At 55.2% G+C, this 17,840-nt stretch overlaps 2 protein-coding genes across 11 annotated transcripts; both read left to right on the plus strand.

Annotated features, from left to right (window-relative positions):
- The first annotated feature begins 630 nt into the window (after positions 1-630).
- COMMD4 (COMM domain containing 4) lies at positions 631-7,628 on the plus strand. Of its 3 annotated transcripts, XM_026478553.4 has the most exons (8): positions 631-703; positions 4,102-4,173; positions 4,399-4,464; positions 4,611-4,650; positions 4,934-5,053; positions 5,178-5,258; positions 5,580-5,756; positions 5,844-7,628. In XM_026478553.4, the coding sequence occupies exons 1-8, from the start codon at positions 701-703 to the stop codon at positions 5,882-5,884; spliced, it is 600 nt and encodes a 199-aa protein (XP_026334338.1). In that variant the 5' UTR covers positions 631-700; the 3' UTR covers positions 5,885-7,628. The 3 variants fall into 3 exon arrangements, with proteins under 3 accessions (XP_026334338.1, XP_026334340.1, XP_057159569.1); XM_026478555.4 differs by lacking the exon at positions 4,399-4,464; XM_057303586.1 differs by lacking the exons at positions 4,102-4,173; positions 4,399-4,464 and having other exon boundaries at positions 645-703.
- Positions 7,629-10,770: 3,142 nt separating this feature from the next.
- NEIL1 (nei like DNA glycosylase 1) lies at positions 10,771-17,499 on the plus strand. 8 transcript variants are annotated; one of them, XM_057303585.1, is made up of 10 exons: positions 10,771-10,852; positions 12,055-12,510; positions 15,046-15,165; positions 15,252-15,315; positions 15,520-15,619; positions 15,975-16,102; positions 16,471-16,498; positions 16,674-16,735; positions 16,879-17,113; positions 17,207-17,499. In XM_057303585.1, exons 2-10 carry the CDS (start codon positions 12,077-12,079, stop codon positions 17,275-17,277), a joined length of 1,242 nt encoding a protein of 413 aa, XP_057159568.1. In that variant the 5' UTR covers positions 10,771-10,852; positions 12,055-12,076; the 3' UTR covers positions 17,278-17,499. The 8 variants fall into 8 exon arrangements, with proteins under 8 accessions (XP_057159568.1, XP_044247890.2, XP_044247887.2 ...); XM_044391955.3 differs by having other exon boundaries at positions 10,773-10,852; positions 16,879-17,044; XM_044391952.3 differs by having other exon boundaries at positions 10,812-11,068; positions 16,879-17,044.
- The last annotated feature ends 341 nt before the right edge of the window (positions 17,500-17,840 follow it).

The following is a 17,840-nucleotide window of genomic DNA, read 5'->3' on the forward strand; positions in this document are numbered from 1 at the left end:
AGCTTAAAACAACCTATTTTTCTCCCATTCGACTGAGAAAAACTAAGATAAACATCTAATGTTGGTGAAGCCACAGGGAGAGTTCTGAGCATGTAAATTGTTACAGCCAGTTGTAACTAAGGAAACTAAGGGGAGTTCATCAGAATGAAATAAAATACTCAGGCACTCGGAGGAGCTATGCGGGTTACTGGGTAATGTTTCCTTATTTGGGTGCTGGGGACGTGGGCTATACAGTTTATGAAAATTCATTTAAGCTTTATACTTACAATAGTACAATTTTCTCTACGTGTATCATAATTCAGTAACATTTTTAAAATTTTGGTTTTTGCCACAGCCCATAGCTATCTGGCGGGAAACAGGGAACGACCTGAACCCCCCTTCGCGAGGGAATCATTCCAAGTGCCAGAAAGGGCTCCCGGACTCCGGCACCCTTAAGCTGAACACATTCAATGGCTCCTACTCCCTCTTTTCTAGCTAAACCGTTCGGAGCGGGGGTGGCGCCGGTCACTTCCGGGAAGGGGTTCTGGGGAGACAGCAAGTTCATCTTTCTTCCCGGTAAGCTCCCAGCACCGCCATCGGCGATCGCTCCCGCCCCGCCCCGCCCCGCCCTGCCCGTGGAGGCCCCGCCCACACCACGTGACCGCCGCGTCAGCTGACCGGGCGCGCGGGGAGGAAAAAGGCCAGGCGGCTTCCTGGCGCGATGGTGAGAGCTGCGGGGTGACGGGAGGCGTGGCCCCGGGGCGGCCAGCGAGGCCCCTGATTCTCGCCTATGCCGCCGCGGGCGAGCGGGCGCCGGCGCGGGTGGTGGAGGCAGCCCCGGCCCGTCGGCAGACACCTGGGTGCGGTCGTGAGGGCCGAGCGTCTGCGGGCTTGGAGTCCCGGTGCTTCCTCGGCGGGAAGGAAGGGCCCGCACCCCTCAGGGCAGGAAGTGGAGCTTGCCCGGAGCGGGCGCGCTTCCAGGCCTTCCTCGACCCCGGACGACCTCCCGGAGGTGCCCTCTTCGGGCCCTCCTGCGCGACCTGGAGGAGAACTTGCATAGAATTAGGCTCAGTCTTCCGTCCTGTTCGGAAGTCCTTTCATCCTTCCCAGAGCCAGAAAGGAGTAGACGTGGGATTGGAGCTTCTCAAGTCCTCCATCCATTCATTGCTTCAGCTGAGGGCCTGCTCTGCACCGTGCAGTGTGCCAGGCCCTGGGGCTTAAGCTGCAGGAGGCTTGAATTGGCAGTCATAGTTAAGACTGGAGGGGAAGGGACCTAACTGTGCCTCGTGTGTAGCTTTAGGAAGGCTTCCTGACGGTGACAGCCACCGGAGGGCGTGGGGGCAGGGAAGAAAACTGGCTGGCTGCAGTGCAGTTTGTGTGCCAGGGGTTAGGAGGCTTGGGGAGGGGCGCTCTATCTTCAGACAGAGAACAGCATGTTCAGAGGCTTCAGGTGAGAGAGCATGGCTCCCTAGCAATGGATGCATTTCACTATTGACGGGTGAAGCTGGAAAGGTATCAGCTGGAGGTTAGCGAAACATGAGGCTCAACAGGTAGCAAAGGGCAAATCCTGCTGGGTCTTGAGAGCACGGAAAGGAGTTTAGACTTTAAGAAGAGGCCCTGGGTAGCTAGGAAAATCCTTTTGGCTGACTTGTGGAGCGAGCACGAGGGGAGCAGAGAAGCCACGCCGGGGCGGCAGACCTCCGGGGGATGGTGGTGACCTGAGTTAGGGTGGAGAAGGTGGAGAAAGAAGTGGGGGAATGCATGAGGAGAAAGGGAGAGCCGGGTGTTTGGGCTTGGCTCCCAGGTGAGCTTGGCTCAGTGCGGTGGGAGGCACAGGAGGAGGCGCAGGTTTCAGTGCAAACAGCAAAAGTTAACGTTGATAGGTGGCGCTGTGTGGGGTTTCTGCGAGCCAGCAGGTGCAGCTGGCTAGAAGACAGTCTAGATTTAAGGGTCTGAGGCTCAGAAGAGAAACTACAGTGCAGTTATAAATTGGGGACCCATCAGCACAAAGACGATCATTGTAAGCCTAAAAACATGTAACATCTCAGCGATGTGAGTTGGGAAGAGACGACCTACGGCAAAACCTAGAGAAATGTCAGCATTTTAAGAAATTACACAAGGAACACACTGTAAAAAATGTAAATAATACAGAGAGGGTAGAAGACTTCTGTGGGTAGAAGTCCAGGGCCCGTGAACTTAGGAAAAATCTCCATCTTAATTTTCACTAATTTCAAACTGAATTTTAGGATTTCCTTCAATTATGAATGTTGGCAACCAACCCCAGTATTAACAGCACTTCTGACTTTGTCACCGATAGAAATTAGAGATATTTTCGTATCATATTATAGCTGGTGACATTGTTCACGTATTTATGCAGATCGTTTTTAAGTTATGGGTATTAGACTTGAAACATAACATCACCAATTTGTTTGACTATTTTGATAACTTAGTGTCCTTTGCAGTCCTGTGTATTTTATGCATTTAAAAACATGGTTTTAGAAAGGCCTATAGGCTTTACCAGATGCCAGATGAAGCTATGGCAGAAAAAGGTTAAAAACTCCTGGAATAGACAGAAGTGCAAGACTGTCCTTAATACCCCATAATCTCACCGGTTGTCCCAGGCCCCTGTCCCAGAGTAATGATGCAGGCAATGTGCGGATCACCATTTGGGGGTTGGGAGAAGGAGGGTGAGCCAGCAAATGAGACCGAGGCCAGGACAGGGAGAAATCCAGGAGAGTACGGGTTCATGTGGGAGGCTGCTGAGGAGTTGGGGAAGAGGAAGCAGATTTAGTGACTGTCATTTGTGACCATGGCTTGAGGACTTCATGGGAGACCCACATAGAAGCACCAGTGCTGTGGGGTCAGGTGAAAAAGAGCAAGAGGGTTGGTGGTTGAAGGGTCGTGGAGCAGGTCTGAAGTGGCTGAGACGGTGACCGGTAGCACCGAGGGCCCAGCAGGATCAGGAGAACGTGGGTGGGAGGTGTCCTCAGTTTGCAGAGTTTTGATCCCAGCATCTGTAAGCAGCCCACATGTGAGAGGTGTGGAAAGCTGGACACGTATCTTGCTGTGACAGAGAGCGTTGCTAGGCAGACAGGGCAAAGGACAGCTGATCCAGGGAATGGAGGATATTGAGAAGATGTGGCCGACAGGGTGGGTTTGCATTCTAACAGGAGACAGACCTCGAATAAATAATAAGTGTGACGTCTGCTGTGGAGATCAAGAAAGAAGGATAGGGGCTAGAGCGTGATAGAGAGGAGCTATTTTATTTTTTAACAGCTTTACTGAGATAAAATCAGTAATAACACACATATAAACGTACAGTTCAGTAAGTTCTGAAATGTGTATGTTCCCTCGATCAAGATAATGAACATACCCTCTGAAACTTCCTTGTGCAAGGAGCTGTTTTAGAAAGTATGGTCAGGGCGCCTGGATGGCGTAGTTGGTAAGTGTCCGACTCTTGGTTTCAGCTGAGGTCGTGATCTTTAGGGTCCTGGGACCAAGCCCTGGGTCAGGCTCTGCGCTCAGTGCAGAGTCCGCTTGAGATTCTCTCTCCCTCTCCCTCTGCCCCTCCCGCTCCTGTTCTCGCGCTCTCTCTCGAATAAGTAAATCTTTAAAAAAAAAGAAGAAGAAGAAGAAGAAAGAAAGCAAGTATGGTCAGAGAAGGCCCATTTGAGCAGAGACCAGAATGAAGTGAGAGAACAAGGTGTGCGGAGGGGGTAGCAAGGACAAGGTGGGAGAGTGCCTGGTGTAACAGGAGTAGCAGGGAGGCCAGTGTGGCTGGAGCTGGGGAGGGGAAGGAGGAGGAAGTGAGAGGTCACTGACGTCATGACAAAGACATGGTTCTGTGCTGTACCCGCAGCATTTAGAGTGGGGTCCGCCACAGAGAAGTTTGCCACAATGTTTGCTGAGCCCATGAATGCCTAGGATAGGCAACAGAGCAAGGTTTGGTGGCAGGTGGGACCATGAGAGGGTTCTCGAAACAGCCTGGTAATAGGAGAGAACAAGTGGTCAGAGGGCATCCATCTTGGACAGGGAGCAGGGATCCCTGAAGAGCAATAATACGGGAGATACCTGGCTACGCCTCAGCCCCCCATCCTGACCGCCTGCCTCACTCCTGTGCAGAGGTTCCGGTTCTGTGGTGATCTGGACTGTCCTGACTGGGTCCTGGCGGAGATCAGCACGCTGGCCAAGATTGTTGAGTGCACGGGGTCTGCTAGGGTGGGAGGAGGCAGGGATTGGGGTTGGGGGCTTTGGGGATGGAGGGTGGTGAGGTCACCCTGAGGTTGGGGCCTCAGTGCCCTCAGCGTGTCCTAGCCTGCTGTGTGACTCTGATCATGTGGCCAGCCCCCTCCGAGGCAGCCCCCCAGCATGGAGGGGTGGGGTGGGCCGGTTTGGCTCATGCAAGGCCTTCCCCTCCAGTCCTCCGTGAAGCTGAGGCTGCTGTGTAGCCAGGTGCTGAAGGAACTTCTGGGACAGGGGATTGATGTGAGTGCAGGGCCTGCCACCCCACTGTCCCATGACCCTGTGAGCCCTACTGCCCTGAAGGTGCACAGGACCCAGGGGGTGGGCAATCAGGCTGCTGCTGGGGTGCCAGGGGCCCGGCACCCCCTGAGGGCCTCCTCTCCCCACAGTACGAGAAGATCCTGAAGCTCACCGCTGATGCCAGGTTTGGTGAGTACCCCACTGAGTCCGCAGACCTCGGCCCCCTGGGTACTTAGCCTGGGGCTTAGCGCCGACGCCCTCCCAGCAGCCTGTCCTGCCACACTTGCCTCAGCAGGGGAGCAGCAGGGGAAGAACGGTGTTGCCAGTCCCGCCCTCTGCCGCTTCCGCTGAGGCAGTAGCAGTGCTCATGGCTCAAGGGGGCCTGGGTTCTGTGAGCTGAAGATAGTGGGGCAAGAAGAAGGTGGCTGAGGCCACAGCGACACCCCCTTACCCCACCCACGGGTCCCCCCAGAGTCGGGCGATGTCAAGGCCACGGTGGCAGTGCTTAGTTTCATCCTCTCCAGTGCGGCCAAGCATAGCGTGGATGGCGAGTCCTTGTCCAGTGAACTGCAGCAGCTGGGGCTCCCCAAAGGTAGGGTATGCAGGCAGGCAGGTGGGTAACCTGGGCAGCAGGCCAGGGCAAGTGCCTGAGACCCGCCCTGTGAGCAGTCTGAGCCCCGACCTGCTATGTCAGGGGACCTCCATTCTGTCCGCAGAGCACGCAGCCAGCCTGTGTCGCTGTTATGAGGAGAAGCAAAGCCCCCTGCAAGAGCACCTGCGGGCCTGCAGCCTGCGTGGTGAGTGTGGGAGGGGCCGGGATGGGGTTCGGGTTCCATTCCAGAAGGTGCATGCTGCATGGGAGGTGCTTGTCCTCAGAAAGGAGTCCCATTTCAAGCAGTCATGGAACCAGGACTCCTGCCTCCAGCCCAGGTTTCTTTCCTCTGAGATCTGCTGTGGATAATCTTGCTTCTGATTATTGCGCACCTTCCCTGGGTCAGAGGGATGAGAGGTTCTCAAAGGTCACACAGCCTTGAAGGGTTGAGAGCCGTGCCAGGTGTGGGCTGAGGGCCGTGTGGCTTACCAGGCTGCGATCCTGAGAGCCCCACGCCATTTCACAGTGAATAGGCTGGCAGGTGTGGGCTGGCGGGTGGACTACACCCTGAGCTCCAGCCTGCTTCGGTCCGTGGAAGAGCCCGTGGTGCACCTGAGGCTGGAGGTGGCAGCTGCCTCGGGTGCCCCAGTCCAGCCGGTGGCCATGTCCCTCTCAGCAGACAAGTTCCAGGTCCTCCTGGCAGGTGAGACTCAGCTGTAGCTGGAGGGGGAAGGAGCCCTCCCAGATCCCACCTGACTGCCACCCGCCTGCTCACCTCTTCTCTCTGCAGAACTGAAGCAGGCCCAGACCCTGATGAGCTCCCTGGGCTGAGGAGAAGGGTGCTTGGGGCCCGTGTTGAGTCGCTGCCCTCCGAACTCCTCTTCGTGGGTGGCCCCAGCTCCAGGACCCTGGAGGCCTGGCCTTCCAGATCTCTGGCTTGCTAGGTTCCCACTTGAGAATTCAGCATAAGGATTCTGAGGACTTTTCCAGCATTGCCTTCCCCCCTGAAAGGCACTTGTCAACAGTTTTCACGAGCAGGAAGAATAAAAGAAGTGTAAAGGAGTGTGTGTACAGGTTTCCTTTTGGGTTCAGATGAAAGGTTTTTGTCAGAGAAACCAAGTGACATACATCCCTGACCCATTATTCATTTTCTTTTTTCAGCTGCTGATTGAGGCAGGTCAGGGGTGAGGCAGAAGGAGGACCGAAATGAAACAGCTTGTCTGTAGATAGGAAAATCAGGCTTCTCGCTCCCAGTCCTATGATGTCCATGGCTTTGCCTCCTGTGGTGGCCTTGTCTGCAGGCTGGCAGCAGGCATGTGGCCCCAGTGCCAGATGCTCCAAGTAGAGAAAGGAGACAGCCCTGCTCTTCCTGCCAAAGATGGGGCTTTGGAGAGTAAGTAGGTTTTGATGAGGTCATGAGAGTGGGACCTTCATGAAGGGATTAGTGCCCTTATAAGAAGAGAAAGACGGTATCCACAAACGTGTACCAAGGAAAGGCCACATGAGAACAGCAAAGCAGGAGAAGGCCCTTACTAAGAACCAGATCTGCCAGCTCCTTGATCGTGGACTTCCCGGCCTCTGGAACTATGAGAAATAAACGTCTGTTGTTTAAGCCACCCAGCCGATGGTATTTTGTGACAGCGCCCTGAGCTGACTAAGACAAGTGGCCTAGAACATCTTGGGGTGCAGGGAAGCTACCAAACAATAATGAGGGCTGTCAAGAGGAGCCAGCTTGTCCCACTGGCCAAGGATGCAATAATTGTAAGCATCAAAAAGTAAAGGACTGACTGTAGTCCTGACCTTTGCTTCTGGAAAAATGGAGCAGATGCACTTTCCCCTCTTCCTCCAAGTACAGTGGAAAACCTCGGACATTACATATGAAACAGAAGACTCTCAAAGGTGAGGAGAAGACAGACTCGCTGAGATCCTCAGGGACTGAAGAACAACAGAGCAGAGCAGTCCTTAGGGGTTCTTTTTGCTCCACGTGTCCTGGGCTGCGTGCTGGAGACTGGCACCTGAGAAACACCGGCACACAGCTCCAACAAAAGCACGCTCTCTTGAGCCAGGGGACCAGGAGAGGGGCCATCTGGCGACACAGGAGACTTACAGATGGTAACTGCTGTCCTCCAGTCACACCACAGAGAAACTGCAGCCCCTCTTCCACCCCCTTGGCACATATATAAATATAAATTTTTTTTTTCTTTCTTTTTTTTTTAGCGTGCGAGCAGGGGAGGGGGAGAGGGAGACAGAGAATCTTAAGCAGGCTCCATGCTCAGTGCAGAGTCCTGACATGGGGCTTGATCTCACGACCCTGAGATCATGACCTGGGTCGAAATGAAGACTCGGATGTTTAATTAATTGAGCCACGCAAGCGCTCTAAGAAGATTTACATAAGATCCAGAGTCTCAATACCCTAAATGTCCAGATTAAAAAACAAAACAAGAGAAACCTGAGAGCTAAGAAATTCTCAACTTGAATGAGAAAACACAACAGATGCCAACACTAAGATAACTCTGACTTGGATAGGAGGATTTTAAAGTAGCCATCATAAAAATGCCTCGACTCAACAAAGAAATAGAAGCTACAAAGAACGAGATAGAAGTTTTAGAACTGAAATCTGCGATAAAAGTGAACTAGACTGAACAGAAGAAAGAACCCATAAATTTGAAGATAATCATAGAAATTACCGAATCTGAACAACAGAAAATAGATTGGAAAATAAATACAGAAAACAATAAAACACAGCCTTGGAGCCTGCGGGACTGTAACGTCATCAGAGTCTCAGAAGGTGAGGAGAAAGAGAGTGGAACAGGAAAAGCATGCCAAGAAATGATGGCTGCGATTTCCCCCATATGGCAAAAGACCTCAGCCTACGGAGTCAAGAAGCTGAATGAATCCCATACAGGTTAAACCCAAAGAAATCCAGGCCAAGGTACATCATACAACAAATGTCTGAAAACTAAAGAAAAAAGTCTTGAAAGCAGCAAGAGCGAAATGACACCTTCCTTTATGGGGGGGAAACAAATGAGTGGATTTCTTGTCAGAAACCATGGAGGCCAAAAGGAAGCAGCACATCTTTCAGGTCTGAAAGAAAAGTGTCAACTGCAAATTCTATATTCAGCGAAAATCACCTCAAGAGTAAAGAGGGAAATCAAGATATTCTCAGATGAAGGATAACTAATATAGTTTGTCACCAGCTGACCTAACCTAAAAGTAAAGAGGCGAAAGGAGGATCTCTGAACAGAAAGGAAATGATAAGACATCTTGCAACATCAGGAAGGAAGAACAATGGAAGATGTGACGTTATGGATACAGTTAGACTCTCCTTACGCATTTTTAAGTATGTAGAGGAAATACGTAAGGTTATTATAAACAGGAACGGGTGAAGGGGGTAAGGTTTCTACACTCAGAGTGTGAACACCAGTGAGCTAAGTACGTGTGTATAATATCTAGAACGATTACTTCAGAGGCTGGGCAGCATGCTGCAGTCAAAGCCAACACTGCCAAGGCAAACTGGAGTTCCGAAAATTCAGGGAGCCCACAGGAGGGCAAGAAGAAGGCAAAAGAGAAGTGGAATAAACAAAAATAAAGTTGCAGACAAAAAGTCACAGGAAATTCTAGGTCTCCTCAAACGTTTCACGTTAGCTCGGTTTCCCAGGCTGCATCCCTCCTGCGGGGTCCCACAATCCCCCAGGCGCGCTCATGGCTGCTGGAATACGGCAGTGTAATTTTGTGTTTACTGTTTGCCTCTTTTACGCTTCTGAATTTCTTAGGAATGGAATTGTGTTCCTGTGTGTGTGTAGTCCCGGTGCCTGATGAGTACCCCTTCAGTAAATGGGGGAGAAGATAAAGACGCCAATGGATTTACTGGTGTTGAATGTTAAAAACAAACCATGAATCCGTAATAGAAAAGAGTCTATAAAGACAAAGTCCCTCCCCCTGCCAAAAAAACCCCCCAGTGAGTCCTAATTTGCACCATTGGATGTTACTGTACCAAATTCTTAGTCTGAGAATTCATCATTAAAGGGAAGGAATTCAGAATTTATCCTGTCTTTTTAACATTTCCGGACAACCAAGAATTCCAGCTAGGGTGCCAGGAATGAGAGAAAACCACCATTTTGTAATTCCCAATTAAATACTTGGTTGAGGCAAGGAACTTCGAGGATGACAGAGGCAGTAGGTGAAAAGTTTATGTGATGTGGAACGATATTTGCGTGGTGCCAACGAATCCCCTCACACAAACAGTCCCGCGTCCCTCAGCTGGTAACTGGATAAATGCGGTGGCTCGGCTGCACGGGGGACTACTACTCAGCAAAAGAAAACCGCTAATAAGCATAACAACGTGGGTGGATCTCAATGCAATATTCTTAGAAGCCAGGCTGAGAAGGCTGCGCACTGGAGATTCCATTCATGTGGTATTCTGGAGAAGGCCAAAAGGATAGGGACAGAAAGCAGATCAGCGGTTGCCAGCAGGTGGGGTGGAAGTGGTGACTACGGGGTGCGTAGGCGGATTGCGGGGTGGGGGTGGGGAGGTGATGGGAATTATTATCTTCTGATTGTGGCCATAGTTATGTGAGTATATATTTGTCAAAACTCACACTCTACAAATGGCGAATTTTACTGTATATAAATTATACCTTAATTTAAACAAAACAGAAAGAGACCAACCAACAAAGAAATCACCCCATCGATTACTTAGTGGTCACAAGGTGACACAGACAAATCCAGAATGCGATGGGGCATCTCAAAATTAACAACTGGCTTGGACTCCAGAAAGGTCAGTATTACAAAGACCAAAAAAAGGGGGGGGGATGGGTTGAGTGGGAGATGGAGAGGGTGGTTCCATCTAAATCAAAAATGGTTAAAGAGACCTATAACCCTTGATTGGACTCCACTTTGAACAGACCAGCTATAAAAGACATCTGGGGACAATTAGGGAAATCTGTGGACTAGGTATTAGATGGTATTAATTTTATTAGGTATGATAAAGGTGGCTTTGTAGGATATTGCTTTTTAGAGATGCATATCGAAGTATCAGGGATGAAATGCCATAGTTTGCCTAGTTTACTTCAGAATACTTCCGCTCAAACAAGCGAGGAGGAAGCAGAAGTACTACGAAGGGGCAGGTGCAGGCTATGGGTCAGGCACCTGTGCCCACTACACTCAAGATGGAATGCAAGCTCCTTACAGAGGCCTCATTAGACCAGGCCTGACCGTCTGAAGTGGGTTCTGCTTCTCCGCCTGTTTTTTGGTGCTTGGCTGCCCTTGCCACCCGGCAGGTGGTGATGGTGCTTCTGTTTATGTGTTCCGTCTGACTGTGCCTGGATTCTTAGGGGCCACCATCGGGTCCCCAGGGCCTGCGTTTATCACGCACCTGCGCGCCCGGCGCACAGCTGCAGGCGCCTCGGCCTCGGGACCTTGCTGCTGTTTCCTGCTGCGAGTGCCGACCCTGTCCGGGGCTAGCCGGGGGACTTCCCCTCCCAGCCACGCAGACAGCTGCAACCCGGGACCTCAGACCTAGCCCAGAGCCCGCCGGCGCCGAGCAGCGGGAAGCCAGGTTCCTCCGCCACCTCCCGGCCAGGTGACTGCCCCAAAGCCTTTCCCACACCCGGGGCCCCCTGCCTACCCCGGCCAACCTCTGCCTCCTGCCGGAGAAACTACACTTCCCGGCAGGCGCCGGAGCGGCGACCTCAGCTCCCAGCGTGCTCTTAGGCGCGGCCCGGCCCCCGCGTTAACCCCTCAGTGGCTGCAGGCTGGCGGGGAGCTGCGCGGGGAGCAGGTTATCCGGGATCGGCGGTGGTGCGGAGCTGAGGAGGGGATGGGGTTCGGGGACCTCGGGGAGGCAGGGACCTGGGGTTAGCCAAAGACGGGCAGTAGCGGGGCGGGGTGGTGAAGGGGGGGCGAGCACTGGGGTGCCCGCCCTGCGGAAGTTAGGAATCTGGACTTTCACCTTTTCCCGAAAGAGGAACCCTTTTGGGTGCCAGACCCTGGACGACGCTGAGGAGGGGGACAGGGGTAAGGGAGTCTCCCCTCCCTGGCTGAATGCCCCCCCCCCCAAAACCTAGCCTTGGTCTGGGTAGGTCCCGGGAAAAGGAGAGTGGAAACTCCCCTCCCCTGGTCAGGTGTGGTGGGTGGGGATGGAGTTTGCTTCCCACTCCGGGCGCTGGTGTGGACGAGTTTCCTATGCACCCCTGGACCTTGGCCTGGAGCTCCGGAGCCCTTCCTGTCACCCCGTCTCCCTCCCTCAGAGTCGTGGGCACCCGGTTCCAGCGCAGATGCTCCTGGAGACACCTGCCTTCCCTCGTCCTTGTCCTCGCTCTGGTCCTGGGCAGTGGGTGGTGGCAGGCTGGCCCTTGCTGGTGGCAGAGTCTCCCAGTTGTCATTCCCCAGGCGGGGTCAGGTTCAGTCCCTCAGTTGTTGCGGACCAGGTGCAGGCGGGGTCCTAAGAAGTGGAGTCATGAGCAAGCAGAGCTTGCGCTCTGGGGTGGGAGTGGAGGTAGGGGCAGACAACAAACAAGATAATTCCAGATTGGGGGGTGCCGTGAAGAAAAGAAAACTCGTGGTGTTTGGGGGGGTGGTAATGCTGCCTCGGAGAGGGTGGTCACGGAGGGCCTCTCAAGTGTCCCAGACTGAAGGGACATCAGGGGCAAAGACATGGGGATGGGGAGACTGTGCTTGGAGCCAGTGAGTGAGGGGAATTGTGGGAGGAAATGAGAGGACAGTGTGGGCCCAGGAAGGATCTGGATTTTATTCTAAAAGCAGTGGGGGCAGCCCCGTGGAAAGCGTCAAATACGGCAGAGTCTCGCTTCCCCAGCCTGAGCTCCATAGCGCTGTCGGCTTTCTCCGCACTTTCAAGGGGGATCAGGACACTTGCGAGGCCAGTTGACTTGGCTGGGAGTGGCCCCCTCTGACCCTCGGAGTTCTCCTTTATAAAATGGGGTGATAATTTCTACCTCCCCAGGTGACACTTGGCCCAACCCGCTGTCCAACCCTCCCCACAGGGCCCAGCCCCCCTCCCACAGCATGCCGGAGGGCCCCGAGCTGCATCTGGCCAGCCGCTTCGTGAACGAGGCGTGCAGGGGGCTGGTGTTCGGCGGGTGTGTGGAGAAGTCACCCATCAGCCGCAACCCTGAGGTGCCCTTTGAGAGCAGTGCGTACTGCATCTCATCCTCGGCCCGTGGCAAGGAGCTGCGCCTGACCCTGAGCCCGCTGCCCGGGGCCCAGCCCCCACGGGGGCCCCTGGCCCTGGTCTTCCGATTCGGCATGTCCGGCTCCTTCCAGCTGGCGGCCCAGGACGCGCTGCCGGCCCACGCCCACCTGCGCTTTTACACGGCTCCCCCCGGCCCCCGACTCGCCCTCTGCTTCGTGGACATCCGCCGCTTCGGCCGCTGGGACCTGGGGGGCGAGTGGCAGCCTGGCCGCGGGCCTTGCGTCTTGCTGGAGTATGAGCGGTTCAGGTAGGCCCAGCGCCAGGCATGACGACACAGTCTGGGGCTCCGGGCCGGCTCTGTGAGTGCCTCACTGGCCAGGGAGGGGCAGCTCTCCTCCCCTCTGACCCGCAGTCCCTTCGCGTGTCGACCAAGACAGTGTCCTTTCCCAGGGACAGCTCCCTGAGCTAATGGATGTGGAACCCCAAAACTCATGGGGTTGGGCAAGAGGAGGATGGGCAGGCCTGCCCTGAGGACACATGGCCGGTTCGTGTCAGAGCTGGGGATCAGCATCCCGCTCTGCTTGGCTAAGAAGAAAGGTGAAGGGGCTTTAACAACCCGGTAAGAAGGGCGGCTGAACAGGAAGGAATTGCCTCAAGGCGGTGGGCAGGGGACTGCCTCGTGACACGGTTTCTTTTTTTTTTTTTAAGATTTTATTTTTATTTTTTTGAAGAGTTAGAGACAGCCAGAGAGAGAGGGAACACAAGCAGGGGGAGTGGAAGAGGAAGAAGCAGGCTCCTAGCGGAGGAGCCTGATGTGGGGCTCGATCCCATAATGCCGGGATCACGCCCTGAGCCGAAGGCAGACGCTTAACGACTGCGCTACTCAGGCGCCCCCATGACACGGTTTCTGAACTGGGTTTGTGGTCTCCCACATTCTCCCTGCCCACTGGTCTGTGACAGTCCCATGGTTTCCTCGGCCGGAGGGGTCACCGCCCCACCTGGGAGGTGATGCATGTCACAGAGGATGGCACGGTGCCAGCCACTTCCCTTCCTCTAAAGGTGAAACGTGTATGGGTTTCGATTTTGTGCCAAGCCCTCTTCCCAGTGCAGGGGGTACCGCAGTGAGCAAGACGGGTGTGGTCCGTCTCCCACAGAGCTGAAGTTCAGATAGGGCAGGGGAGCAAGGACACAAAGTAGATGAGGTCAGATAGACACGTGCCTGAAGACAAATCCAAGAAGTAGATAATGACTCTTGGCCAGGGGCTTGGGGGGGGGGGGGCATTAGGAAAAGCCCACTCTAGGGGACATTTGAGCCAAGGCCTGCCTGATAAGAAGGAGCCAGCCTTTGCAAAGCCCCCGAGGAAAAGCACCCTTTACGAGAATCACAGACTCCAGGCCTGCAGCGGTCTTGGCCGTCCTCCCTTCCTTGGGGCTGGCCTGCTTTCCGTTGCCCCTTAGACTTCGTTGCCCGTCGGGGTGGGTCAGGGCGTCTTGAGCTCCTGGCCTTCCCAGGCACGATCCTGAGTGCACCCCAGGGACATGTCTGTCCTGGTCCTGGATTCCTCGCATCTTAGCTTTCCTGGGAAGTCACGGCACAAGGTAACCCTCTGCCAGCTGGCCCTGAAGTTTCTCACATGAGATTTCGGCTGTTCTCTTGGTCTCACAGCTGGGGAGCCTGCAGGGGTCTGCTCCCCTTAGTGCTCTGACCACCTAGGCCAACGTTCCACACTTACCTTTACCCCAAACTCTGTCTTCTGGCCCCTACTTCATATGCTTCTGCTGCCCATTACTGAGTCAGTCTCGCCAGGATCCTTTCCCACAAAGAAACAGGGTACATTTCCTCTTTGTGGGGGTGAGGAGGGATCCAGGACTCCCGGAGATGGGGTGGGGGCTGTTGGGACACTCGCTAGCCAGAACTTGTCACCACACACCTGCTACACAGAGCCAGTACCAGCTGCCTCGAAGATCTTCAGGGTCTTGAGAACAGTTGACCCCACCAGTGTCAGATCTTCGTATCTCGCCGATCAGAAGTTCCAGACGGGGAGCTCAACACTGCAGGCACACCTGAGCTCCTGGGGTCACCCTGTGCTCCAAAAAGTCTTGAAGTCTTAAATCAGGGTCTTTGGTGATATACACACAACATCTACAGACTTGTGTGTTTCCTTGAACACACTGCTTTTTTTTTTTTATGACTTTATTTATTTGAGAGAGAGTGAGTGAGCACAAGCAGTGGGAGCAGCAGAGGGAGAGGGAGAAGCAGGCTCCCCGCTGAGCAGGGAGTGTCAGAGACCACGAGGGGCTCGATCCCAGGACCCCAGGATCGTGACATGAGCTGAAAGCAGATGCTTAACCAACTAAGCCATCCAGGGGTCCCAAACACATTGCTTTTGATTGGTATTTTTCACCTTTCATAATGAATTCAAATCTCATATTGGTGTTCCCAATTAACAGGAAAATGGAGGGGCGCCTGGGTGGCTCAGATGGTTGCGCGGCTGTCTTTGGCTCAGGTCATGATCTCCCAGTCCTGGGATCGAGCCTCATGCAGGCTTCCAGCTCAGCAGGGAGTCTGCTTCTTCCTCTTCCTCTTCTTTCTCTGTCTCTCTCAAATGAATAAACAAAATCCTTAAAAAAAAAAAAAAAAGGAAAATGGTGGTTCCCGCTGCCAAAATAGCACTGAGGCTGGGAAGCAGGGAACAGGGACTCCCACGGTCCCTCCCCTTGCACCCAGGCACAGGTACCCCCGGCCCCTCTCCCCTATCCTGCAGCAAGGCCTCAGGGATAGGGCAGAGAAGGGGGTCTCCTGTGCCAGGGCCCTCCCACCCCAATGTCAGTGTTCCCCCAGGGAGAACGTGTTACGAAACCTAGCGGACAAGGTCTTTGACCAGCCCATCTGCGAGGCCCTCTTGGACCAGAGGTTCTTCAATGGCATTGGCAACTATCTCCGGGCAGAGATCCTATACCGGTCAGCAGGCGGGCATGAGGACTAGGGAGGGCTGGGTGCACCCACGTTCTCCACTGCTAAGCACGGCTCTCTCCACCCTGCCGCAGGCTGAGGATACCCCCCTTCGAGAAGGCCCGCAAGGTTCTGGAGGCGCTGCAGCAGCGCCGGCCGGTGAGGGTGCAGGGAGGGATGCGGCAGACCCATCGGAGCGGGCCAGCAGTGACGCGTCTCCAGCTTTGGGCCCGTTTCCCTTTCTCTGCAGGGTCGGGGGTGGGGGGCAGATGGATTGTCTCTTGAGTCCTGCCAAGCTCTTGGAGTTCTCCTCCCCGGGGCTCAGCTGCCTTCACAGTGGCCTTGCCTCTGCCCCTTCTCCAGAGCCCAGAGCTGACCCTGAGCCAGAAGATCAGGGCTAAGCTGCGGAACCCAGACCTGCTGGAGCTGTGTCACTCTGTGCCCAAGGAAGTGGTCCAGCTCGGTGAGGCCCCTGCTTCAGCACCCTGTGCAAACCCACGGCTGCTCCCGCCCCACCTGGGGTAATCTAGTTGTTATACATGGACCAAGCCTCCTCACTTGGGAGGTGTCTATGTCCTCTGAGCAGCTCAGGAGACAGGCAGGACAAGGATTAATCACCCTACCCCAGGATGGGAAAGCCATAGCCCAGAGTGGGGAAGCCACCAGCCTGAGGGCGCACAGCTGGAGGAGGGAGAGCCTCAGCCCCCTGACTCAGTCCATCAGCTATGTAGCTGAGGTCTGGGCCAGGTCGACCAGGCTCCCCCTCCTCTCAGCCTGAGTCCACCCTCCGACTTCCACCTCGTTCCTCTGTCCCACAGGGGGCAAAGGTTACGGGCCGGAGAGCGGGGAGGAGGACTTTGCTGCCTTTCGAGCGTGGCTGCGGTGCTATGGCATGCCGGGCATGAGCTCCCTGCGGGACCGGCGGGGCCGGACCATCTGGTTTCAGGTTTGGGCCCTAATCTCACATAGGCAAATGGAGATCCCAAGGAAGCTAGTGGGGTGGACAGACCGCCTGGGGTCACAGCAGGGCAGGAGCTGGGGCCTCCCAGGACCTGCTTGGGGGTCACACCGTTCCTGCTGGTCTAAGCCTTCCCCACGCTTTACCCCTCCTCTCCTCAGCTCCAGGGCCCCAGCCAGTAGAGCAGCCCAAGACAGGGTGGCCTTGTTGACGTGGGGGGGACGGGGTGGTCAGAGGGGCTTCTTAGGGGAGAAGCTCCATCGATATGGAAGGACAGTTGTGAACTCTGCCTCTCCAAGGAAAACTACCCCTGCCCTAGCCAGGTTGATTCCTGAATTCTCCTCATTCCATTTTAGGGGGATCCTGGCCCCCTGGCCCCCAAAGGTAAGCTACTCTTAATAAGCTCGGAGGGCAGGAAGGACTAGTTGCTTGCCAGAGCTTCATCACCCTTCTCCATCCCAGTCCCCACTCCACCCCCGGGAGTCATCCCAGAGCGGGAGTCTGCAGAAAGGGGGCTGAGGGCACAGGACCCTCCCACCCCAGTGTCAGTGTCCTGCAGGGGGCAAGTCCCACAAGAAGAAATCCAAGGGAGCACGGCAGGGGCCTGAGCACAGGATGGAGGTATGGCTCCTCCCTGCATTCTCCCCTGCCCGGGCCACACCGCCCAGGTGCCCTCCTTGACAATGGGGGGGGGGGCAACGGTGGGTCCTCACCAACCCCTGAACTCACGGAGCCCCTTGGGGACCTATATCACCTCTGCTCAGGACCCTCTGCTTCCAAGCACGGCCCCTTCCAGGACACGTGGGGCACGGAGAGGCCCTCCAGAGCAAAGTAAAGCCCAGCAGCCTGAGGGGACCAGCCTCCAACAGGACCCAGAGGTCCCCCCAGTCCCCAAGAAGGGAAAAAGGAGGCGGCGACCAGCAACCTCAGGTGGGCCTTGCTCAGCGTGCTGCTCTGGGGAGAGAAGGCTCTGCAGGAGAGGAAGGGGTGGTAGCGCGGGTAGGAGGACTGCGGACAGAGGTTGTGGGGGAGGCCGTAGGCGCAGTCCTCAGCCTGGGGTCTGAGCTGTCACCTCACCTGTCCTCCTCCCAGGCCACCGCAGACCCCGAAGGATCAAGGCTGACACCCCATCCTTGGAGAATGAGGGGATGGCAGCCTCTTAGCGGGAGGGCCTCCTTGTTCGTGTCCACCCTCTTCCTCTGCCATGCCCTGGGTCCCGGGGCCTGGGCGGCTCACTGGAAGCAGCTTGGAGCTGCTGGGGGCTGGGTACCCCTGGCTCTGTGGCTGTTCCTTGCACAGCTGTGTTTTTAATTGTACCCCACCTTCCCCATTTTTTAAGCCCGCGTGAAAAATGCTGTCATTTTTAATAAACTAATACACTTGAATTTCTTGGCACTTCTTGGGCTGGCTGCAGGTCTGGGAAGGCCAAGTGGGGAGGCATGCTGCCTGACCTTGGAGATAGGAGAGCCCCCGGGGCAAGGCCTACCGAACCCCATCCCAGTCCACCAGGCCCTGGCTCTCAGAGGACAGCCTGCCTCTGCAGGTGCAGCCTCCCAGAGGTGGTGTAGGGACCCTGATCCCAGGCAGCCTGGGCCCCACGGCCCCTTCCGTCCAGAATTCCCAGCACTGCCACCTGCCAGTGCTCCTCTCCCGGTGGGCGGCCAGCGGGAATCCACCCTCTTGGCTTCCTCCCCACGGGAGGAGCTTCTTATCCCTGGGTCTCTTA

Source organism: Ursus arctos, unplaced genomic scaffold (assembly GCF_023065955.2).
Source record: "Ursus arctos isolate Adak ecotype North America unplaced genomic scaffold, UrsArc2.0 scaffold_28, whole genome shotgun sequence".
Taxonomy (NCBI): Eukaryota; Metazoa; Chordata; class Mammalia; order Carnivora; family Ursidae; genus Ursus; species Ursus arctos.

Excerpts from the sequence above, each read along its gene's own strand:
- COMMD4 (XM_026478553.4), top strand. Across the intron at positions 5,054-5,177 it reads GCAGCTGGGGCTCCCCAAAG|AGCACGCAGCCAGCCTGTGT; the intron begins GTAGGGTATGCA and ends TTCTGTCCGCAG. Across the intron at positions 5,757-5,843 it reads GTTCCAGGTCCTCCTGGCAG|AACTGAAGCAGGCCCAGACC; the intron begins GTGAGACTCAGC and ends TTCTCTCTGCAG.
- NEIL1 (XM_057303585.1), top strand. The coding sequence starts at position 12,077 with ATGCCGGAGGGCCCCGAGCTGCATCTGGCCAGCCGCTTCGTGAACGAG. Across the intron at positions 15,316-15,519 it reads CGCTGCAGCAGCGCCGGCCG|AGCCCAGAGCTGACCCTGAG; the intron begins GTGAGGGTGCAG and ends CCCCTTCTCCAG. Across the intron at positions 16,736-16,878 it reads GGCCTGAGCACAGGATGGAG|GACCCTCTGCTTCCAAGCAC; the intron begins GTATGGCTCCTC and ends ACCTCTGCTCAG.